The sequence below is a fragment of the Triturus cristatus genome, chromosome 5_2 (genome assembly GCF_964204655.1).
Source record: "Triturus cristatus chromosome 5_2, aTriCri1.1, whole genome shotgun sequence".
In the NCBI taxonomy this organism is placed as follows: Eukaryota; Metazoa; Chordata; class Amphibia; order Caudata; family Salamandridae; genus Triturus; species Triturus cristatus.
Window position 1 is genome coordinate 928,559,614 of NC_140588.1, and position 25,813 is coordinate 928,585,426.

At 40.9% G+C, this 25,813-nt stretch overlaps 1 protein-coding gene across 2 annotated transcripts in view; it reads left to right on the forward strand.

Moving 5' to 3' along the window:
- The window catches only part of STAG2 (STAG2 cohesin complex component), a 1,427,207-nt gene that overhangs the window by 149,902 nt on the left and 1,251,492 nt on the right, over positions 1 to 25,813 (forward strand). For both annotated transcript variants that reach the window (XM_085608133.1, XM_085608134.1), the window contains exon 3: positions 12,463 to 12,593. In XM_085608133.1, the coding sequence (XP_085464259.1) occupies positions 12,550 to 12,593 (44 nt within the window). In that variant the 5' untranslated portion in view covers positions 12,463 to 12,549. The remainder of the gene's footprint in view (positions 1 to 12,462; positions 12,594 to 25,813) is intronic.

The window sequence follows — 25,813 nt, forward strand, 5'->3', positions numbered from 1 at the left end:
AAAAGAAACAAAATGTACTACCTATTAATTGTATTGGTTATTCATTGACACTTTACTAGTCAACCTAATTTCTGCTTATTGACTTGAGTTTTTGTGTTCAATATTAAATTAAAGGAATCATCAAGGAAGAATGTGGGAAAGGGGCGGTTTATCGCTGTGGTTACTTGCCATCTTCAACTCTTAGGCATGCATGCACCATTCAGCACGTGTGAAAGTCAGATCTCTTGATGGCACAATTTTATCTACATTTATATACTGAATCATTATTGATCACTTCAAAATGTACTTTTTGGCTGTCATTAGATACCTGCTTGCCATTAGATCCCTCTTTTCTTAGCTTGATGCACACTTCAAATTGGATTGATACGAAGCGATTAGGGGAGGTGAAAAGGATTGATTGCCAGGAAAGTGTAGATACAGTATTGCCCAATCTATGTACATGCTCATGCCCCACTCCATTCCATACTCTGTTTTATTATATTTCCGGGGTGTTTAGCTAGGTAGGAGTAGCTAGATTGGTTGAGTGCATGCCCATTACACGAGGGACTAGGCACACTCTCGTCATTTATATTTTATAAACCTAGATTAGTTCTAGTGTCTAATTCTTAAAGCTCTACTGTGGCTACTGGTTAACCCCAAGAATATGGTGGAGCTGTGTTCCTCCTCCTCCCCCCTTCGAGGAAAAGTCTTCTTGGTGGTCTGTGGTGAAAGTTTTGTTCTGGAATTGCCATTTCCCGATGATCCAGGGACGGGAACCTTTTGGAGGCAAGTACTGCTGGAAAGGAGCCTCCTAATTGGAATGTTACCTCTCCCTTCTCATGGGGTTGCTGCGGGTGAGATGTGGAGGTAGTGCCTCCAAAATTAGTAACAAGGTCATTCTGCTGAATAGGCTCTGGCAAAATTTAAATTACACTGGAATTTTTTCATCTGATCGAGACATCTAGCTGCAGATTTCTTAACATAAGAATCTTCCACAGGCGCAAGACTGGATCTGGAATTTTTTTTCCCGTAGCACGTCTGTAGAGGGTGTTGCACGACTCTGATGTGACGTTGTCCACTGGATGTGACGTTGTCCACTGGATGTGACGTCATCGACTGTCTACTAGAACTCTCCCGCCAATGTCATTCCTTCTTTTCTGCGCTTGCATCGTGAAACCAGAGCAGCTAGAGGGCTGCTTTTCAGCCCATTTCCACGTTTTGTTGAGGATACATGTCCTTTTTGCGATGTCTTCAGGTTTTAAACCCTGTGGATCTTGTGATAGACAGATGTTGATCACAGATCCTCATATCATCGGTTTGTGGTGCCTTGGAGATCATCATGACACAGAGGAGTGTGGTTCCTGTCTGCATCTTCAACTGAAGGCATTAAGAGTGTCATTTGAAACTTCTGGTGGCACTTTTATCTGAGGCACTGCAGCGGTGTCAGTGCTCGATTTAAGTCCAGAGACCGGTCAAGGAGCTGTTCAGGTGAGGGGCTGCTGATGTCGAGTGAGGCTCTGAAGTGCAAACTGCCGGTACTTATGTCCATATCTGACACAGTCTCCCATCATTCTGTTGCAGAGCATTCACATAAGTCCACCCCACGCCTCCCTAAATATCCTTGAGCCGGTGCCACTCTAGCCCAAATACGGGAATATTACTTGACCCTACATAAGGTTTTTGGGCCTCAGCCTCCCTCTGGTGCGCTTTCTGGCCCCAAGGAGGTAAGAGAGAGCCTAACTGGATCCTCGCCGGCAGGTTCGCCCTCTGTGACAGTTGGGCCCTCTAAATCAGTTAAAGGATTGGAGGCGGTGCTGGTGCACAGTCCTTCGTGGTTCACACCTTCGGTGTCGTGTCAGCCAATGACGTTGGCGGCGCAGATTGACACCAATCCTTTTACTCTGTCCAACGTCGATACGACGCTGCCGCAGAGGCGGTGATGGAGCTGCCTGTTATGGGCAGCTCTCCTTCTAGCCTTATTCAACCTGTTCCTGCTTTTCCTATTGGAATGCACAACTTAGCAGGTAAAAACCCTTTGGGCAATATGGTCCAGCCTCCTTTGGAGGAAAATTGGTTGACTAAACTGGGGGAGGCTAGTGGAGTAAAGTACTCCAGTTTCAGATATTTTTCTCTTCCCGGTCTGGCAACTGAGGAGAGTTCTTCCTATGCTGCTGTATTGAAGAGGGCAGCTGCAGTCTTACGTTCTGTGCTCCCCTCAGTGGAATTGTCCACAGACCATTTGAAGGATGTTCTTCATCAAGATAAGATGGGAGTGGAACCTTTGCTCCCTTATAATGTGTCTGTGTGACCTTTGTTTAGGAGCATTGGGTGAAACTTGTTACGGGAGCTCCAGTCGACCGTCCTGTGGCCAATAGGCATCGACCCACCCTGGAGACCCAGTTTGTCTCTTGCGCCATCCCACCACAAAAGGGCTGATGGTTCAGGCTGCTATGGCTTCACCAGATCCTAGTGTCCCTCACTTGGTTCCACCAAATAAAGAGTCCAGATGGCTAGAACATTGTGGGAGGAGTATATTATCTTCCGTCAGTTCTGCATTGAGGTCATTAAACATTGCATGTATTTTGGGCAGATTTTCTCATGCTTTGAGACTTTGTGGCGCATTGGCTGCCTTCTATTTCAGAGGATGCTTGGATTGAACTCCTACAGGTGGTGCAAGATGTCTGAGAAGCGGCGAAATACACCATAAAATGTGGTATGGACACCACTGATTCTGTAGGTAAAGCTATGGGTCAGTCCGTTGCACTGCGCAGACATGCATGGCTGTGTCAGTATTTGTTTTCAGAGCCTGCACAGGATAGCCTAAAAGATATGCCATTTGATGGTCTACATTTATTTAGTAAACATGCTAATTTGACTTTACGGCTTTTGAGAGCTGATTGATGTGACACAGCCACCTAGACATGTCTTTTGAGGTTCTGGTTGAATTCTTTCTTTCTGCCTTGTTCAAAAAGAAGGGTTTACACGTGGCTGAGTTGGAATATGTGTTTTATATGGTGACAACCAGTATGGTTTCTGCTTGAAGCAGGGGGTTATGGGTGTTTAGTAAACCTTGTGGTTCATTACGTGTTTTTCATTACCTTTAGTTCCGGTCAAGTCAGGATGATTGCAAAATTATTGGACAGTTATTCTGTAGAATTCTTTTTAGGTAAGTCCTATTCTTTAAAGTATATTCCACGATAAGTGGCTTTCTTGACTGTTATTTACTGCTTGGTGCCGAAGTCGTGACTTTATCCTTCAGCGAGGTCTGACAGTTTTTCTGCTATTTAATTTGTGTTGGGTTTTCAATTGAGTCCTGGTTTGTGGGTCTTGGTGTTTGCTTTTACTCTGAAAAAGATCTCATGCCCAAGAGTTGATAGCTTCATGGTATGTACCATACTCTATGTGAAGTATCTTTTGTGTGCTGTGGTGAGCATTTCTAAATATATATGTTTAGCTGGGATTGCACAGCTTGTGCGCTCATTTGAGTGTGCAGAGCTCTATAATCCCTCTGTGTCTGACTGTTTCTCTGACTCATGATATCGTCTATTTGTGAAATTTGGTACCCCTTGTTTGGTACTTTTGACATTTTTACTCCATGGGAGTCTCTGGGTATATGATCTGCCTTTTGATGAGCGGTTTATGTACAATGACCCTCTTATTAGTTTTGGTTAATATGATGGTGTCTCTTATATTTTTATATGGTATTTGTGTGACCTTCTGCTTCATTTATGGGCCTACGTCAATAGACTGAGATGCCGTTGACGGGATACTATGGCACTGAGGGTGTCTATCCCAAAATTCCTTCTGGTATTTTCACAGAAAGTTGCTGCTAGCCTACATTATTAGTTTGTGGCTTCTGCTTTCCCCCCCCCGATTCTTGCCCTTTGTTTAGGTGATGGATGGTGTTACTCACGATCAATGGTAAATATTTTCTACTTCTACTAGATTTAGAACACAATTAACCAAAAGCTTATGTGAGCTTTAAGACACTACATGATTTGCTCTTCATGTGTGATTTTGCAGCCATTGCTGTTGATTGACTCTTCTACCCCTTAACATTTTTGGTTTGTACATGTTCTTTGAGCACGTTTTATTGATTTTTCAGGATTGTGTCATGCTATTAGAGGTCTCCAGGCAGACGTAGTCTGTTAGGCAATTCGATTTCTTCCAATCTTTAATGTTTCTGACTCTTTGGGTTGTAATAATGATGTGCATTATCAAAGTTTTCTTTTCCGAAGAACATTTCCCTCTAATGGTGTACCCTTTCTTCTCTATAAAGGTGTTCTTGTATGTTTGTTCTTTAGGGGAGGAGGCGTTGGCTTCATAGCTTCTACATTTTGTAGAAGACTTTTATTCCTATCATACAGGATCTTTGCTCCTTTACGGGTGAACTCTTCATTATTTACCTGTATCAAGTTGCTGGTGGTTGGGTTCACGCTTTGTGAAGTGTGGCCCCTAGATGACATATACAAATTGATGTGTATTTTATTGATTGGTCGAATATTTTTATTATGGAATCCATTTAACTTTCCGGTTTCAGTATGAGAGACTTTTTTCTAGATTTATAGATGAGTTTCTAGACATAAGTAAGGTTACCTTGGTTTTCGCTAGGCTATCAAGGTTTCTTTTCTATTCTTAGTATCTTATTCAACTTTATACTACCGTTGCTTAATGGTGGGGTCACAGGCTACTTGCAATACTCTGACGGGTGCTATGAACCCAATGTAGTTTCCTACTGTTAAGTCTGTATTGTCTGCCGATTATTTGGCTTATTTTTGTATCTTAAAATATGACTTTTCTTTTGTTGATACATAAGTGTTCAATTATTTTATTCTTGTGTATGTGTGTATGTGTGTGTGTGTATATATATATGTGTGTGTGTGTATATATATATATATATATATATATATATATATATATATACACACATACACACACCCCCACACATACACAAGAGTACAATAATATATATATATATATATATATTCACTGAAAAAACCATAGGTTTCACACATGTTATAGTTAGCGGAAATTTTACTGATAAAAAACCAGTGAAATTGCCCCGTTATAGTTAGTGCTGGCAACTATAACTCACGCGACCGCAATCCTCTGCTGATGCTAATACTGTATTTAGACACTTATTTGCCCATGTCTTCTTCCATACATTTTTAGCTATACATATATTACAAATATTTTTTTTTCATAAAGACACATATGTCATCAGCAGAAGATTGCGGTCGCGTGAGTTATAGTTGCCAGCACTAACTATAACGGGGCAATTTCACTTGTTTTTTATCAGTAAAATTTCCGCTAACTATAACATGTGTGAAACCTATGGTTTTTTCAGTGAATTTGCAAGGTTTTTTAAATGCTAATTCCTAACTATAACGTGTGTGAAACCTATGTTTTTTTCAGTGAATTTGTACGGTTTTTTAAATGCTAAGTTACTTTACGCCATTCGAGGCGTGCGCGCCCACTTAACGCAGTTCGTTCCGTGCACGGTTTTTATCAACTTTAATAAGCCCTGTACATTTGGTGGCCTTCGGCCACCAAAAGCACAGGGGGTGGGGTCAATGTGGATAGTGTTTTTTTTATTTCGATTTTATAATTTCATGTTGCCAAAATTTAGTTTTTTTAACCTATTAATAAGCCCTGTACATTTGGTGGCCTACGGCCACCAAAAGCACAGGGGGTGGGGTAAGTGTGGATAGTGTGTTTTTTTTTTTTTTTTTTTTTTTTTTTTTTTTACCGTACGCTTACGGTAAGCGTACGGTAAGCGTACTCGGCGAAATTGCCGAAAAAAAAATAAAACCGTTTTTGCTCTTGGGGGATGTTTGGGGACTCCCTCAACATGACTATGTGGGAGGGAGTTGTCAAAACAGCCCCGTAACATGTTTTTGGCCATCTTGTTTGATAAACAACACTCAGTGCGAGAGACAAAATGGCGGCCGCCGCTTCCTGGTTTCGGCCGATTCGAATGTTTACTAAGATCTAAGAGCCAATCAGAATCGCGCTCGCGCACGCCACCGTACGCTTACGGTAAGCGTACGGTAAGCGTACCGTAAGCGGGCTCAGATATATATATTGATTTAAAGGCTATTTTCTCAGAATCTACTGAACAGATTTACACCAAACCTACAAAAGGCACTTCCTTGACCTAGGGACTACCTCTCTGCCAAATTTCTAGTAATTCTGTTCAGCCGTTCGGGCTGTAGCTCGTTCTAAAGGTCCTATGGAAAAATGCATGGGAAAAACGCGTTTTGGGACCCCCCTTTTATCTCAGCCCCCGCTTGACGAATCCCCCCCGAGACTTTCAGGGTAGGAGCGGAGCGTAGCGCCCCACCTATTTTGAGAAATTCGCGAGGATTCATCGACCGGCGCCAAAGTTATTCCAAATAGAATGTTGCGGATTTCCTATGGAAACGTGGTCCTAACTATAACTACCTACTGGCGACCGCCAGTAGGATATATATATATATATATATATATATATATATATATATATATATATATATACACACTCACTCACTCTCATAGCCTAGAGGTATTTGTTTCTTCTCTAGTTTTTCCTATGAAAAGGCTACTTCCATGCCAATATTTGCTATTGTAGTCTACAACTTTGTTATGTTTTCTCTATGGGAGATGGATTTTTGGATTTTTCTCTGTGTAATTTGCTGGGCAGGCCTGGCTTGGACGGGACTTTATATGTCATAAAGGTATTGCACAATGGCATGAACTGCTGCTCTGTGTTCCAGAGGTTTGAACATGTGGTTTGGACCTGGATATAAGAACAAATTATTTTATTTTCATAGGATCGCTTTGCAATGTTGCCTTATTGTCTGGGATAATGTTATCCTCTTGATTTTATTGTTTCTATGTCTATTGTTATTGTGGTTCTGTCCACAGTTATTGTGAGGTGAGAATTTATGGTTCAGAACCAGTTAGGGGTCAGAGTAGGTTTATTCTCTTATTGTTGGCTGGCTTCTGAAATGGATTTGTCATAGTAACATGGGGTTTTTATTCCCATGGTTTAAAAGTCTTGTGACTTTACTTACCTGTGGCTCCTTCTTCTGGTTTTTATGTGGTTGAATATATTACTCAAATTATGACTGCCCGGTCTTTCTCTAGTCTGGATCGGTTTTGTTATAGTAAGACTTTTCAGGGGATGGTATGGCATTTGATTCTAAATTAAAGAATCTGCGGCTATATGTCTCAATCAGATAAACAAGTTACTTACCTTCGGTAATGCATTATCTGATAGACACCGGATCTAGCCGCAAATTCTTTAATGACCCTCCCGTCCTTCATGCTCTGCAAACCTAGTCTTCTTTTGTCTCTAAGATTTCATTATGGTCATTCACATCCGAAGAGGAAGAATCCAATGATTATTGGACATAAGTGTGTCTTTTATTTTAGCTCACTGTTTCAGTAGCCAGTTTCTATATGTGGCTCCACGTTTTGAGCGCGGAAAATAGTCATGGAAGAAAAGGGCGTCTGTGTGTCTGAGTTATATGGACTCAGTTAACGTCACACCCTGTGGATGACTTCAATACGGGGTCGCACAATGCACTCTACCGACGTGCTATGGGAAAACCTTTCAGGATTCGGTCTCATGCTTGGGGAAGATTCTAAAGTAAGTAATCTGCGGCTAGATCCTGTCCCTACCAGATAATACCTTACCCAAGGTAATGGAGCTCGTTCGTTGAGCATGTTTACAGTAAGTACACAACTTTTCAGTGAATACATTTTATATTGAGTGCTCAGCAACAGTGGGAAAGGATAGAAGGCAAGTAGCAGTGAAACACACCAATTCTCTTATTTTTGTGCCTTCTTGGTGTTGTGAAATCCTTGCCTCACATTGATACACATCCTTCTTAGTACTACAATGTATCTCGTGCAATTGCTTATTATTTTCCAGAAGTTGACCAAAAATTCATGTAATCAAGCAAATTACACAAGTTTTGCACACTTCTACAGCCAAAGTAGTTGCTCCAGTGGCTTCTGCTTGGATCTCAATTTAGGACGTCCATACTCATTGAGTGCTCTACATTGTGAATTGGGGAAAATCATTGTGTGACTATGACAGAGCAAGTGATACTGCTGCCAGCCGGAGATGGGTGAAGCTCTTCGGTGTGCTTACTGGAGTGATTCCCCACCCTTGCTGCTATGATGAGCTGGACTCTCCCTTGGCACAATCTGGGTAGTTCTGACGGGGATTTCAGCTTATCCTTTGCACGCTAGTCGTTTAACTAAGCACTTTCCCCTTAGATTTTTAATCTTCACACCAATTTTACATGTCTCTCGGTTGAAATAATTGCAGCAGTCATTTGGGGACCAGAACGCCACTACATATGTCATCTTTCACCACACTATCATTGAAAAACTACGGTTTGCAACTTTCTGTATCTCATTTTGTTAAAATAAAAATCCTCTTTCGACACATCTCAGAATTTAATTTGGAAATGCTTAGTTGTGATCAGCACTGCAACAGGAGTTGAACGCTAATTAATGGACGTGCGATACCTGAAATGAAATAAGAAACTGGAATAGGGCAAAGCTGGGTAGCTACAGACCTATTAGTTTAATAGACTCATTGCAGAAAATATTCTGTTAACAAATATTCTGTCTCCAGGAATGGATTTCAGAAGGGAATATTGTTTCTGATTTCCAAGCTGGGTTTTGCGCCAGTATCCGTACACTGGGCCAGGCCTTTCACTTCTGTATTTATTGGAAAGAAGTGTTATTAAAAGGGGACAAGCAGTATTTAGCATTCGTGAACCTGCGTACAGCTATTGATCTGGTGCCATGGTGCAAACTTTGGAAAGTGCTGTCAGAGATGGGGATCCCACTGATTTTACTGGATATCCTTATTTGATTAGATGAAGCAAACCAGGCTCAGGTTAGGTGGGGTGAGGAGTGACAGCCAACAGAGCCTTTTATGATTAGGCATGGAGTTACACAGGGGTGCGTTTCAGCACCCGCCCTGGTTCCCCTATTTATAAATTCGGTAGTAGGATACCTTGACAGAGATAGGTGTGATGCTCCAAGTCTGAGAGAGCGGCCTTCTCTTTGATGACGATACACTATTGTTATCAATACTCCTCAAGGAATTGGCAACTATTGAACGACTTTAAACATTTTTGTGATGAGCGAGGATTGAAGTTGAACGACTCAAATACTAAGCATATGGTCTTTTCCAATGGCACCCTGAAGATACCCAAGAGATGTAGGTTTGTTGGGTAATTCCCTGTTGAATTTGTTTCCCCCTTTTATTATTTAGAGATGTGCTTAAATCCAAACTTGTGCTGGGCACCTCACCTTGCGAAAGCACACCTCTCACTTATTCAGCAAGCCTCCCACGTAACCAAATACACAAAAAGACTGCCAGGAAAAGTGGTTCCTGCAATAAACAAATTACAATACCGAAGCCCTAGGCTCAGCCATCTATGGAGCAGATTTGTGGGATAGTGGGAAACATTGACTTTCTGTGACTGAACAACGCTTTTTAAGACCCCTTCCTAATCTTCAGGCAAGCTCCCCTCTGATTCCAATCGTCCTTGACCTGGCCCAAAGAAAGATTGCCGATAAAATGGAGTGCAGGTTCCTAATGATTTGGCATACATTTTGTTCTACTGAAGCGCTTGCCTCATACTGAGTGGGACCTTTGGATCTCATGGTATCTCCAAGGGTTGGCAAAATCTCTTGGTTTCCTTGCCTCGGGGTACTCCTGAGGAAATTTGGGTTGGAAATCTATTGGTCGAACCCGTAGAAGTCCCTGATCACAGGATACCGGGTCAACCAAGTTTCCTGGGAATTCATTATGGTGGAAAATATTTCCAATGCTAAGGGATCACGTACTCCGCAGTTCATAGTCTTTAAAGCCTTCACAAAAGCCTTCCACAAATGTTAAGGTAATATCGATGAGATTGTCTTGCCATTGGTGCAGAAATTGTTCCTTCAATTTCGATATGCCACTCCCCACCAAGCTGTAGTAGATGGCAAAGTCAAGCTCCCTTTAACTAAGTGTGTCCTGCTTGCAAAGGAGGTCCTGAATCCCTGGTCAATTTATCATATGTTCTGCCCCAATACAAAAACTTTAGGACCAAGTGGCTTATTCCGCTATGCAGGTGTATTGGTTGTAGACCTGATCTGGAAGTGCTCAGAATACTGAGCACAGATACAGGGAGAATCGTGGTATTTGCTATAGCAACATTTCTGATGGCCGTATGGATCAGACGCTCCAAGTGTGTTGTGTGATATCCTTGGTTCGTTTTTTTAATCAATGTATGTCTTTCTAGTATTGCCTTGCTCCTTCTTTTTACTTCTTTTTAATTATCTACTTGTAAATTTAATGAATTGATTACCGTTGTTACTTTTGCGTGTATGTATATATGCGTGTATGTATATGTGTGTGTGTGTATATATATATATATATATATATATATATATATGTGATTGTGTGTTTAATTGGGCATTGCCCTATAAAGTAAAACTGTAAACCCTTGTTAAGTGTTTACCTGCCCCTGTGTTAGATGTCTAATCTCCAGATGTCTATCTCCAGATGTCTATATCTCTCAGGAAGGAGAAAAATGCCCTTTTACAGTTGTTGCAGTCGTTAACATAGATACATTTCGAGAACAGACACAAGATCAGTTCTAGGGTGCCCCTGGCAACTGGAATTAGGTGTAGGGTTAACTTTTACCAATCTTTAAGATATGCAAAATTTACTGAGATGATGGAACAAATTTAGGAATGCATTTGGGAACCATTCCCCTTTTGCCCAAATTCGATTTTCTGTCTCTACTGGAAAGATGTTCATACTTTTCATTGACCGTTGGGCTTGATTTTCCATTAATGCTGATGTGCCACCCCCGGCCACTCCAATCACTCCATCCATTCATGCCTGCAGCAGCCTTTAGGTTCCTCGTTTTGTTTATATGGATAATAGAGCCTTCATCTGGAACGTCCATTTCAAACTAACATAATAGCCTAGTGGGTGTTGGACCACCAACTGGGTCAGACTAATAGCCCATTGTGGAAAGCCCAACACTGTCATGCGTACACTCTTAATCTACAGGTTAGTCTTAGCGAGTAACTGCATCTGTTAGTAATTAACATCTTTGCCACATTTATGTTTCATTCAGCTTAATGCTAAACATACTCAGGCTTTCCTTTTATACCTATTACCAGAGATCCTAAAACGGATTCTTTCATCAGTAATATATTTTTTTAGTTGTTGTTTTTCAGTGTTTATTCTCCAGTATTGTGCCTATTATCCTGTTTCACTTCAAACTACAAATGATGTGAGAGCTCAAGTTTATCAGGTTTTTTTTATATTAGGATGCATAAAGGCCAGAAGAATAGCCTTTTCCAGTATTTTTTCTCCTAATTTTAAAGAATGCGCCCAAAGTTGTTGGTGGCAGCTGATCTCCGTTCTGGGTGGTGATGTGTCAATATGGCCTGGGTCAATGGGCTGGTTTCTACTGCAGCTTATTTTGTGGCCTTCAGTCCCAGGGGATTAAGGTAAACAGGCCCTGCACCTGAATAATTGGTTCTAATTTTGTTGACATAGAGATGGCCTTCAGAAATGTATTGGCCCCAGGTAATACATCTTCTAATGAAACTGGTAGTTAAACGTTTGTAGGGTTGCAATGAGTGTATGGAAATGTAGTAAATGACGAATCCGAAGAAAAAGAAATTCTGGCAAATATTGATTTTGATTGGTTGGACATTATATTGGTTAATCCAGTAGCACCCTACCCCTGCGATCCTTAACCGTACCTCTTTGTCACCGCAGATTGCAGGGATGACTTTGGGCAAATTAGAAATGGGCCATTGAGTTTTTATCATGGAATATTTGGTTATATACCGGGCGTTTAATCCTTCCAGCTGCTGGGTAATTAATTACTGGACAAGTATACCAGTGAAAAGTATGCAAACAATCTGTGCCTTACATCGAAGAGATATAGTTGTCTACCATTGAGGAATTGTGTAGAAAGATATCCCAGCGGAAGTCCAGCTCTATAACCTAATGTCCTTGGAAGTTTGAAGCATGCATTGCAAAATGTCTACTTGTAATGTGCAATTGAAGTCATATGAAATATATGCACATCCTGGGTAGTAATTCATTTTGAGTGGGCCTCTTTTTAGCAGAGACTTTAGTGGTGTGCATCTCTTGAGAGCACCTCCAGTGGCTCTCAGTTGTATTTTGCTTGCCTGGCAGGGAGGGAACATATGTTTCAAAATGTAGTCCCAGTATATCTGCTCTACCCAGCATAGTGTGGAGTTGAGGCAAATTAATCTTAGCCCATTTTATGACTTTACGGTAAGTGGGCCTATGTTTGTGAGACTCTGTGGATAAATTCAATATTCTTTCCAATGCTTTCTCTTGATTTTCTTGGTATTAATTATTGTTTGACCTGTGATATGAAACGGTATGCCATATTTACAAAAGAAATCAAATGTGTATCATTTTCTTTATAGTTTTTCAGAAGACTGCCAGAAGAGTGGCCTGGTGGTTTATGAACATACTGTTTCATTCACTGTGGTGTTTCAAAAGATGATAAAGAAATGATAGCAGCGCCAGAAATACCGACTGATTTTAGCCTCCTTCAGTAAGTTTTTGATATTGTGAAATGAAAAACATTTACAATTTTTAAAATGGATTAAAGGATTCCTGTTTGAAGAAATTGTGCTTTAAATTATAAATGTCCAGATTGACTACTTTTATCTAAAATATCATGGATCATATACACTAGGCTATGAAAATTTTATTGAGATGTATTGATGTTGAAATGTTATCTGAGATTTAACGTTTTATGTACGTCAGTAGAAGTAGGATTTGTATTTTGGCATGTCAGTAATTTAGTTTGTGTAAAACATTGAATGTTGCTGTAGATCACAAACCTACTGGTTTATTGTATCAATAGGGTGCATCTAATTCTGGCATGCTTCCTGTTTTTCCACACTAATCTTATCAAGCTCTGAACCCATTACATTTCTGGCCACTGCAAGGAATTTTTCGAATTAATCCTTTCCACCAACAAACGGACCAGCAGAACACAGTGATGATGTAATTTTTTTCTCTATAGGAGGCAATTTTAGGTTCAAGATACCAGGCATTAAAAAGTTAACAAAATAAGATTTCTGAAGTTTTAGTACCTTCCTGGCAAAAATGGTGTTTTTGACACGTGATCTAATTATGAAGTGGCATCAGCTGTTATTTTCAGCATCGTTGAAATGTAAAACAGAAGTACCAGCCGCATGTCCCTTGTAGACCTCGATGCTTTGCACAATGCTGCCATCTAGTGTTTGGTCTGGAATATTGGAAGTTGTTCCCTTCGTAGCCTTGTTTCAGCATTTGGCACGACTGTTATGACTCGTGACTGCATCACCCTGAAGCCCACACTGTCTTTTAACTCCACCGTAAGTTAATGTTTTCTGCCATTAGGTCTGAAAGTGTATGTTTTTGCTCTGCATTGCTGCTGTCCGTTTCCCTACTCACGTGGGAGCAAGCATTGAGACCTAGGTGTGGAGTAGCTGCAGAAGAGTCCTAGAGCCGTTTCTTTCCTCCTAACACCAGTTCCTAATTGCGTCGTATGAGCAACCCAATATCCGACATGCTTAGTGAGGAAGAGCCCTTCAATACCCCCCCCACCCCCTCCCCACGTAATTGCTGTGACTGAAAATACCTGCATAAAAGTGCAATCTTTGTTTGCCCAGCAATCACTATGACCTGAATTACCAGGTGTGCCCAGCATTTTCATACAAGAAAACCATAAGACCTGTAAAAGAATGAAGGTTGTGGTATACATAACGCCATGAAGGCAAAAGAGGACTTCGTCACACTAGGTGACCTATAAAGATGAGTTTTTGATGAAAAGCACCAGAGTAACTGGAGATGATCTAGAAGCACAGCCAGCCATAAATGGTGAGTGGATGATAACCTGAGCTATTCACCTCTTTTTAGAAGCCTAGTCCATTGGTCACATAAATAGTCCGGCATCAAAGCTTAATGTTGGGTACAAGACCAAATCTTAGAAATGCCTCGCACATTAATGAGACAAAGTCACCTGATTGACAGTTCTTCAGGAAACTCCATATTTCAGCACCATCTTCTACAAGCACACTGATTTGAAGATCAACTTTGAAGGGTGCACCTATTGTAGTAAAAGGCCAACCTGAGAGGCTTCCAAGCTTATGGCCCGCCCACAAAAGGTGGGTTACTGAATCTAATGCATTAATCCACAAGGTTGAATGTTGAATCCAGTCTTGCTCATGTGGTTACATTACTGCATGATGAGGAAAAGCTAGCTGTAAACAGATGACACCATTGTTCTCCTCACAGCAATATGGGTTAGCAGTCATGGTTTACAAATCTCGTGGAAATTTCAGTTCAAGAATCCATTTCTGCACTGAACCTTAGCCCTGCAACAATAAGGTTGGGTCAATCCTGACTCACTCATTTTAATTCTATGCGCATGGATTCTTAGGCTGGATTACCTTACTTCATCTCCAGTACTGAAAGAAGCTCATCAGCCCAAACATCGGCATGCTCTGGAACGAAATAGAAACTTGTTTAGACTGCCATACGTCTTTATGGTATAGAACCACTGCATTGAACTGTTTAAGTCCTAATTTATCGTTTACTGACATCTAAACATGAGCTAAGTTAATTTTCAGATCTGTCCATGGCAGTGTATCTGCAGAACAGGGAACTTATGTTCATGCTTGCACACTCTCAAATTCCAGATTCAAGAAGGGTATCACCAGTGTTTTCTAGGAAACAGACATTATTGATACCAACACAGCTGTGTGGTCCTTCACACCCTTACCAGACGTGGTGCTTATGGTCCTGTTTTGAGATTTTTTATAGATTAGAAAGTTGGCAATATTTTTTATATTGTGTTTTGCTAACAAAAAATGAGACGTTGTTTCTTTACAACAGAAATCCTACTTGGATTGCAAATACAACCATCCTCAAGTTTCTTTAAGCAATTTGATGTATTTTCCTAAATTTAGATGAATCTTCTCTCCTACCTTCTGCAAGCTTCATACAAACTCATCACCAACTCTCGCACTCGAATTGACAACCCCTTTCTAGTTCCCTCCCCTCTCCCTCCCTCTCCCCCTCTCCCTCCCTCTCCCCCCACCCCCTCCCCCACATCTTTCACGGTTTCTCCAACCTAAGGTGGACGCATCATGGTACATGGTTTCCTGTTTTTGAATAATTCAAAAGGTGTAACCCCGGTTGTTGGGTGTGGTGTTTACCTAAAGGTCTCAATGGGATCTTTAATTTCTTCTCTCCAATCTCTCCCTAAACTCTTAGCAAGCTGTGTATTCTTTAAACACTGTTGAATCTCTCAAGCATGGCTTTTGTTTGTGGGTGTTTATAGGGAACTTTTTTATAGGTAATGCCTCTATCTTTCAAAATACTTTGCATGTCATAAGATGTTAACTGAATTCCTGTATCAGTTTTAATGGAATTGGGATTACTTTCCCTTCCAAAGATCTATTTTAAAAACTTCTTCCCCAGGACTGGTTGGTAAATTTCTACATGTCGTGGGTGATACTCAAGTCTTTCTTTGATAGTTCTGATTACTATCTATGCAATTGTAGACTTTGTCTCCACTTCTAGCGAGGTCTATGCCTAGCCACCAATAACGTAACCTTAATCCATGTTTGGTTTTACTAGATACCCTGATGACCCAAGTGAACTAATTCAATCAAACAGGTTCTAAAATAGTAGTGACCAATCTGGTACCACGCAAAAGCAAGTTGTCTTGGATCGAAAGTTAATTCTTCACTTTTTCATACTCTTCCAGATAATGAAAATGCTCAGTTTTCTTTATTCCAGCCAAACACAAGAGATCAAATCACAAACTTCCTTCAACAGTATATCTTTTGACAACGCATCTAATCATTCTTCCTGAGAGATGCACCCCTCAGTGACAGCATACTTTAACTACATCTGACCACCATTAATCAGTAAAAGCATCTATTTCCTGACACTCGCCAGTCAACCTGGAGAGACAATCTGCTTACTTATTTGTGATACCAGATAGGTAACTTAAAAATTCTGTAGTTCCAAAATCCACCTATAAAGCCTGGATGATAACCAATTACGTCCCTTTGGTCTAGAAACCTCTAGGAGAGGTTTATTGTCTAAATATACTACAAGATCTGCCCCCCCCCCCCCCTCCACCACCCCCGAACGTTTTACATTTTCTGATTGCCCAGAACACTGCAAAAGTTTCCTTTTTGATTGTGGAGTGTTTAAATCTGCCTGCGTAACTTTCTAGAGCAGTGGGTCTTAAGCTGTGGTCCGGAACCCCTCTGGGTCCACAAAACCTACTTAGAAGGTCTGTAACTGCTTAAAAAATGAAATAATATGAACAGATTAATAAAGTTTATATAAATAAACAAGCAGTATTGAACATTTGAAAGGGTTCTATATATTAGAAGTAGTTTGAAATTGGAGGCTAAAAATTAAGTTAGTAATCTCTGATTGTTTTGTGGGAGCAGTGCAAGTGCATCAGACAGAATATAGTATGGAAGACGAGTGGCCCCAACTGAGGTTAGAAGCGCTTCAATGTCCACATTAAATTACCTCTCCATTAAATGAAATATTTAACCCCTTCGCAGCTAGCCCCCCCCACCCCCAACGCCACCCCCTGCTAAGCCTTTTTTCTTTGGCTATTTGGGGTAGTTTGGTCTTAGGCCCCTGTAACTTTTTGACCACAGAAGGTATCCATGTCAAATTTGCGTCCTTTCATTCCAACATTATGGGGATTCTAAAGGTACCCAGAGTTTGTGGATTTCCCTGGAGGGGACCCAGAAGTTAACCAAAATACAGCAAAATACTTTTTGGGGGGAATTGGAAAAAGTGCTGCAAATAAAGATTTTTTTAAAGCAATATACCGTTACATCCGCTGGACCTTTCTGGTTGTGGGGATATATAGGACTTTTAGGTTCACCAAGAACTCGACTAACCCAGAGCCAACAACTAAGCAGCGTCTTGCAATGGTTTTTATTGTGTACCGGGTATAAAACCATTTATTTGGGAAAATATATACAGTGAAAAATTGGGATGCAAGAAACCTATGTATTTCTGAAATTGGAACAAAATATAGAGTTTAGAAACAGTAACTACTTACACATCTCCGAAATTGTGTGTACCCTTTCTAGCATGTGAATTATAGGACATTTTTCAAAGTGACTTCTTTTTTTAAATATTGACTTTCATTTGGAAGGCAGAAATGCATCGAAAGTCAATAGGTAAGAACAGTTGCTCTACAATTCTGTGTTACCCTAAGTCTCCCAATAAAATGGTCCCTCACTTGTGTGGGTAGACCTAGTGCCCGCTACAGGAAACTGCTCAAAACACAACGTGGACACCACATTTTTACTGTGCTCTGCTGGCACCTAAGGAAACTTAGCAAACCTATACATTTTTGAAAACTAGACACCCGGGGGAATCCAGGATGGGGTGACTTGTCTGGCTATCACCAGGTTCTGTTACCCAGAATCCCACGCAAACCTCAAACTTTGTTTAAAAAAAAAATAATAATAAAGAAAAAATACATTTTCTTCACAATTCTGTTATGGAAAATTCTGGAATCTGCTTGGATCCATAAAATTTCACCCACCCAGCAATCCTCAAAGTCTTCTGATAAAAATAGTACTCACTTGTGTGGGTAGGCCTACTGCCCGCGACAGGAAAACTTGTTAGCTGGACAATCCTTGTAATAAACCAAACGGCCACAACAGTAGCAAACCTCTTTAAGCTTATTTATTTGCTTATGAAGCATAAGGTATTTTGGTTTAGCTTCAATAACCTTGAGAGACACATGCCAAGGAAGGTTCAAATTGATTTTTTTACCATTTATTACCTCCAATAATGAATTATCCCTCAGCCAAAACGCTTGTGTAAATCGATAACTTCTGCACCAAAGTAACGTATTCTCTCATCAGCACGGTCTCATATCGCAAACTGGCATCTACTTGCAAAAAAATTGTATTGTATACTTCCATTATTTCCTTTTCCCGTTATAAACGTCAGTCTTAGTGATACCTCTCTAGTACATTGGAAACGTTTGGGATATATTTGCCAGGTTTCGAATACATATTTCAGATTTGTTGAGGTTCGAAAACGCACCCTTGTCTTCCTCATCTGAGAAATCAAGAAGATTTTCAAATACCTCAAATCCTATGCAGTGAATTTCCTGCAATGCTTTTTTCCCCCCACATGGAGATTGCTGCCGCATACGTGTAGATACTTTGAAAATATTATTTTCATGATGATCTTTAAGAACTGGTTCCTCAGGAAAGGTCAGGAAAAATGGTGGTAGTGTTATGTTTTGCATAGTTATAGTACAGCACAAAAGAAATACTCATTTAGATGTTTTTTATTTATAACATGTAACACCTGCTTAATTTACCATTCTCGTAGCCAAATTGTGGTATATTTGGTGCAAATTATGGTTCCACTCGCTTTAGTAGATTTTCATCCAGTTTAATTCCATGACAAACTCCATCCATTCCAAAACACAATCTCTGAGACTGATTCTTTTGGACTAAGACAATTTAAAGTAAATATACTCTAAATCACTGAGACCCATTTTAACCCCAGTAAGAGCTGTACCATAGGTTACCACAAATACCTTCCATCTCTTGTGTGTTGGTCCCCGTAGATAACTGGATATCTATTTCTGGCGGAAGTGTGCTCAAATAACCTTGGACAGATGGTTGTTAGAGTACAACTACTTTGACATACCTTACAGTTCCTCCAGTGCCTTTACTGAAAACTTTAACCCAAGCTCAAACAGAAACCTCTTTTGTTAAAAGTTATAATCCTGATGATGCTATAGAAGTTAGCTATTGAATAGGTCTCAAAAGAACCTCACAATGTATGCTTTTATCCCGGATTTTTTTCTCATTTAAAATCAAGACTGTTGACCCTTTCTAGAAGCTGTCCTACTGCTTGGAAAAGTAGGTTCTGGCATTGTTAGACCTCAAAGATGCACCTCCCATTATATACTTCTACACTTTAAACAGCTACATTTCTCTGATTGGTCGTGACTGTTTGCCATTATGAGCTCAAAGTTGTCCTTTGTCGGATATTGACAAAATGTATGGTAGCAGTTACAGCTTATTTTCGATAATTGGGTCATTCCTGAACTACTGGTTAGTCCTAGAATCTTCATATAGTCCACGAGAAACGAAGTCACGGTTTGTACTGTGATGTTAAGCAGTTTATGACCCGATGTTTAACAAGGTAAAATCCCTATAGCACTTGTGAGTTCTTTTTAGGGCTCGCCTGAGACACCGCATGCTGTCTCTTCGAGACATTTAGTAAGTGGCTTTTAAAAGTGCCACCAGAGGCTTTTGGTGGCCTAAAGCTTGAGTGCACGTGAGCGTGCACGTGAGCATGCACGTGAGCGTGCACGCCCGCAGCTGCCATCTGCCTTTCTGTCATGGCTCATTAAGCCTCCTCACCCACTTGCTGTCTGCTCTCACTACCCTCCTCCCTTCTCTCCCTTCCTCCTTGTTAGCTTGTTATTTTTAACTTCGGAAGCATCTGATGTGAATTCTTCAAGGAGCAATTCACTTCCGACCAAGCCAATGCTGCCTCAGACAGTAGACCTTTTCTGGTGCTTATTGTGTTTCTTTTCGTCGCATTTGGCATATAATCACTGTATATAACGTTACACCATTAAGCACTCTTAGATCTTTTTCACTATACGGTAACTTGTTGCACAGTGCCCGTTTTTGATTTAATTCTTTAATTTGTTACAATTAGCATCCAGTTGTATTAACTTTCTCCACCCCTGCTTAGCTGTTTTCACACTAGTTGCCTCGTCTACTGTTGGGGTTTCTGTTTGGACGAGTTTGTGGGGTTACATTGCGAGTCAGCCTGTCCATGCAAGCCACTGTGCTTTACCTATGGGATTCCCTTAACCAACCCTGCGCTGTGATTAGGCCATAAGCCCTATCTTTCATTGAGATCGCTCTCGCATCTCACCGTCTTTATGGCGTTTAGCTCCCTCGCTCGTCAGACTTTAATGCGAACATAGGCTAGTTCACGCGTCTCCTTCACATTTTTATTCCCCCACTGTGCCGCCACTCATTTCTTTACTTCTTTCACTGTCCTCGGAACCTCTCCCGTTTCGGCATCGGCTATCTATCCACGATTTGGGGCATTGTCGTGATTGTGCATGTCATGCTCTGCAGCAAAATTACAGTTAATCAGTTTGCACTGTCATTATATTCACGTTCACCGTAAAACACACGCATCTCCTGACTCCTAACGTAATGCAACTCAGTTACCTGCCTATAAAGCTGCTACTTGCACGTCGCCTGGTCTGTGCCCGTGTCTTCTTTGCTGCCTGCAACCAATACGGGACTTGCTGATGACATATATTTCCCCACATTTCATGATTTTTGTAGTGACGCGAGAAAGATTGCAAGCTGTTGTGAAGCTGCAACAAATTTCGTGGACTTTTGCAAAGTATACCTTTCTGTGCAATTTGTATGGTCTCATTCAAAATATAGAACCATCTTTATAGTCAGTGAAGAGGGTGGCCTCAGCAGAACAGGAATATATGTTTGCTATATATGAATGCACACATGTATAATCAGATCAGACTCTTTATTTCCAAGAAATGCATTCTTACAGAAATATTGCACATTATTCAATTTATTGACATAAGCAATTACAAATATCATAAAAATCTACAATAAATAGCAATTAATTAAATCAATACAGCAAACACAGAACACCAACCTAAAACAAATATATATATATATAAATTAAAATATCTTAAAATTGAGCGATCTGCAGCCCATTATCCCACACGTATCAAAATGTTTGAAAGCGCAACAGTTCATCCAACACATGCAAAGCTAATTCCATCAGTTAAGGCTACAAGAGAGCATTATTCAGGCCTACAATAACAAAAACCGGCAGAGAGACAATCCATTTAAAAACATCCCAATTAACAGGGCATCATGCGTTTGTTAGCTCTGCTGGAGCGTAATCATCACATCTCACATTATAGGAAATAAAGTGCATTGTGCGGGGCCATAATTATACATTTCTTAAAGTCTTATTTAGTCTAGCTTCACTACCAGACCCAATTATCCAATTTCAGGGCCAATGTCCTAATCGGGGCATCCTACTAATTTGGACTACATCTACCTAATAATTCAAGAAAATCCCTGCAATCCTTATTGGAATACCGATGTGAGTCTAGGACAACCAAGGAAGCGAAATCCTGGCATAGGATCATACAGATTTGCACAGATATTGCCCTATGGCAATGGCTACATCCTGGTATTTCAGGCCAGATATCAAGTTTCCATGTCTCTCGACCGTATCCCATACATTTTTATTTTTAGGTCTCGCCTAGCGAAGCAGCGCGAAAGCTCCGTCACTAGCGAGGTCTATTGTTACCGCCTTGCTTTGAAAGGGAGACCAGACCTGTGCACGCGCAGAAAGGACTGCAATTGTGAACGCACCCGTGAACGTGTACCACGGCGTTAGATTAAGTTGCAGGACAGGGGATGTGCACAACTCCCAGGACAGGAAATGGGTGCGCGTACAACTGGCTTCCTTTCACATATGCATGCAACACTTAGTCGACAAGGACAGTAGAAATGCAGGGCAGCTTCAACCACGTGCTGTTGTATTACAGCTACTCCCCGCATTCCTTACCGCCATACTTCAGCGCGATGCCCTGCAGCGTGTTCCCAGAGCTCACGGGGTGCTCGGTGTACCTCTCGGCCCAGGCGGCTGCTGTCACGCTGGCCGTGCTGCCGTAGGAGCGAGTTTTGGTGCGTGCCAGGCTCAAGGGACAGTTCAGCCTCCGGTTCAAACTCGGAGCCTCACAGCGGATAGATGGTGTGTCTTCTCTGGCGATCCTCCTTACGCCGGGACAGCCGATATGCACGCTCACGGCGTCTCGTGCGCTCCCGCCATGCTTTCAGTTTCGCTCGCTCGGCCAGAATCCCAGGCGGCGCTGTAGTTGGTGGATAAAAATATTTGTTGTTCAGGAAGAAATCAGCATTGTAGTTAGTGCCATCAAACGAAATTCAAGATGGAGCACTCGCCCCCCTATGGTTGGTAAAACCTGAGTATTATATTCAAAATAGTTGAGGTACAGTACTAGAGGCATGGATTGTTTGTGCTGTAGCTATAATTGTTTCAGCACTCAAGTCAATACAATATCGGTCATGGGGGTTTTAAAAATCTTAAGCCATTGATGCCCACTATGTAGAATTTACTCTTTTTAATAGTTTAGCCCTTCTCTGTGTGTTTGCTGTGATCACCGTGTCATTGATTAAGGAATCTTTAAATATATAGCAATTTAGTTGGAATATATATTCCTCTTTTTCTCTCTATTGCTGCCTGCCCCATGCTTTCTTTTAATCGTTTTTGTAATGCCCTACTTTATAATCCTTCTTTTCTCGCTCTGTTAACGGTAACAAAGCTAATAGCTCTGTCTAAACTCTTATAAGGCCCCGGAGGCGAGACCTATTGGCTATGCCAATGCTTGTTTTTTGGTGTCACTGATGCAGAGAAAGACCAGGCATACACCTCGCAGAAAATTCAGATGTTTCACCGCATCAGCAAGCCAAATGCAAAAACAATCTCAGGTCAAGGTATGCTTGCTGAAATGACTTCCAGGCATGACGACACATTGCATATGTCGAATTTCTATTTTGCTGGTAAAGAATGTGCCTTATACAGGAGGACCAGGACAAGCAGTGGGGCCAAATATCAAGTTTCTTTAAAAACCAAGTACATTTAGTGAACCGAATGAAGAATGCTCTCATGGTGGATCACTGCCAAAAATACAGGAGTAGTTCTATCATTCTTCGGCCTGAGACAGACTTTTTTTTCTATAACTCAACCTGCCTCAAAAAGGATTGGGAGCCCATCTTCAAGAAATGTCAGCTGAAGGATGTTCCTCCACGCAATAAACTGACATGTACATACGCGTGCTGGATTTAGGGACATCTAATTTCTACCTCAAATATAGAATTTGTTGATATACACGGGCAACCAGTGACTGTTCTTTATTAACAGACTGAAAGGCACAATGCCCCAGGTACTCGGTCAGAGGCTCGGAATCTTGGACCTTGGAGTATAAAACATCACATCACCTTGAGGATGGATTCCCTTCCCAGAGTGGAGGACATTGAGATAGATTATTTCATCCATGCAACTCAGGAGTGCCCTAAATAGGAACTGAACCGCAATCTCTTAAAGAAAGATTTTAGCGCCTGCAGAAATCAAAGCTTGACCCGTTTGCCACAAACAAGTAAATAAATTCCATTGTTATGCAGACGGGCATCCGCGGGCAGGGTCATAGGGGAATGCTGTTTTGATTCCATGTTTCAGGACTTGCTCGTATGTTTCACGCTTCCTGTAGTTTCCAGAGCAACTGTGATGATGAAATGGGGACCATATTGAATGGTCCCTATTGCCCCAAACAGGCAAAGAACACTGATTCACAGACCTACATCTAATTGAACATCTGGTGCCATTTGATAGCGTCATAGCCAGATCTCCTCTTTAAGTGCCACAGACAAGTCCTGCATTGCAACCTGGATTCATTGAGTTCATTAGCTAAACTTAAGTATTACAGAAACATCTTGGCTCAAGCCATGGCACTGTGTACAAATACAAACTATGAAGCCGAATGGGAAATGTTCATTGAAGGGGGGGTACACAATCTGTCAAATCAGCCTCTTCATGTATTATCTTAATTGTTTGGCTCATTTGTGCCTGAGAAATGCTTTGATTAAGATCTATTGTGCTGCTATTTCAAGGTACCTTTGATCTTAGGCCCAGATATCTTTGTGGTCGCAAAAGGTGTTCAAGAGTTCTTGGAAGTTTTCTTCAGAACTTTCCTTCCTTCAAGAAATCCATCGGGGAAACACGAGCTCAGCACAGTGTTATCCCAAATGATTATGGCCTATTTGAATTGTCTCAAATGGAAATCAATTATATCTTATAGAAAACAGTGTTGTCAATTAGAAGTTGGCAAGTTACAGGCTTTTACAGTCAAAGAACTTTATGCACAATTCGCCAAAGGTACTTTGCACACTATAGATTTCAATTGTAACAAATCTAATGCACTGAGATTTTTTTCAAAACCCTTGAATGTACCAAGATGCCTCCAGTTCTTCCTCAACAAGATGAAACACTTCAGAAAGTCGAGTCAATTCCTAGTTGCATTCTCCAATCCACATGAAGGTTGCCCATTATTGAAATGGGCATTTCCTGATTAACCGCAATAATCACTGATCCTATGCGAATGGAGTGATGGCTTACAAGGACTCACGACTCACTGCAAAAAGCATGGCAACTTTAGCAGCTCTCTACAGAGAAGTTCCCCTTGTGGCTATCTACCCGACACAGTATGGAATAATAGACACACCTTCAGTCAGCACTACTGCCTGAAGGGAGTAGCAGGCGTAGATACAGTAGAGGGTCAAGCAGGTCTACGCCATCTCTTCAGTCAAGATGTGCCTTTCCGTTTTGCCCCACCTTTCGCAGTGTTGATATGCACATGTACATTTATTTATCTGAATTGCTCATAAAGCTTGCTGCTCTGTTTAAAGCATGAGAATCTATACAAATTCAAAGTTAAGATGAAAAGCTACTCCTATGCAACTACATTTTACTAGCATTTTGATCTTTCATAGATTAACATGTGGTCTTGACTCCTCCTTTGGTTGATGCGCCCTTGAAATGATTATGGTGGTTATTATTTTTTATTGTGAGTTGTCCTTTAAAGTTTAGGTTGGAAAGTGACACTCTTTTGAGGCATTTTATGCATGATGTACTTTGTATTGCTATTGTAAGATTACCATGGGATTCCACCTTGTTGATTGGGAGTGATTCAAGCATGTCAAGAACTGTAGTAGGTAACGGGTAATGTTGTTCCTTCCCACCAAGCTTTCTTTTCAAGACTCAGTAATTTAAGACGTGCTTTTCTAAACAAAAAAATCATTTTGGGGGAAATTGTTCTCACTCAATGAACTTGAAGACTACTGCAGATCTACTCCTGCCATTGCTCCTTGCCTCTGGCAATTCCTTGTTGGTATTGGATTGTATGTCTTGGCTTCAGATGTTTCTACCTTTCCTATGAAATCTGCGGGCGGGTTTTCACGTAATCTTTAATTTCTACGTACTTAAAATGAGCTTGCTTGTGTGTTTTTACTTAAGGAATCAGTTACTGCACTTTAATTCTATTCTCTCCATTCATAGAACACTGAGCTTTTTGGAAACACTGTTAACCAAGGTCAGTTAATTAATTTCTTAGTGCGGCTGGAGATAAACTCGGTTGCTCATTCATTTAAAGCAGAACATTCAACCACTTTTGTGCAGTATAATTTCAGAACTGGGGGTTAAAATTTAAATCTCCCATGGATCTTTATATTTCACCTCATTGCAGCCTCAAAAGTCCCTGCAACTTATAAATTGCTCGAAGCTGCCGAGAACAAATTAATTTCTTATAGGGATGAACATTTGCTCACTCCACTTTATCCTGTGGAGCAAGACTGCCACCAAGTGGGCATTAATGTAAAAATCGTTGTAATTAACTTTTTCGAAACGCATGTCCCGATGTTATTTATGCAGTACTGCAAATCAGGAAAGGCACCTTTTTATTTCCCCTGCACAACGTTTGAGAAATATCTTGTGAATTAAAAAAAAAAAATCTTAAAGGTTCACCCATGGTTGGCTCCCATGTCACTCCATTTCCTTGCTTCCTAGTGATCTGCGCCTCCACCTCACCTACGGCTTCCTCCTGGGATTAGAGTC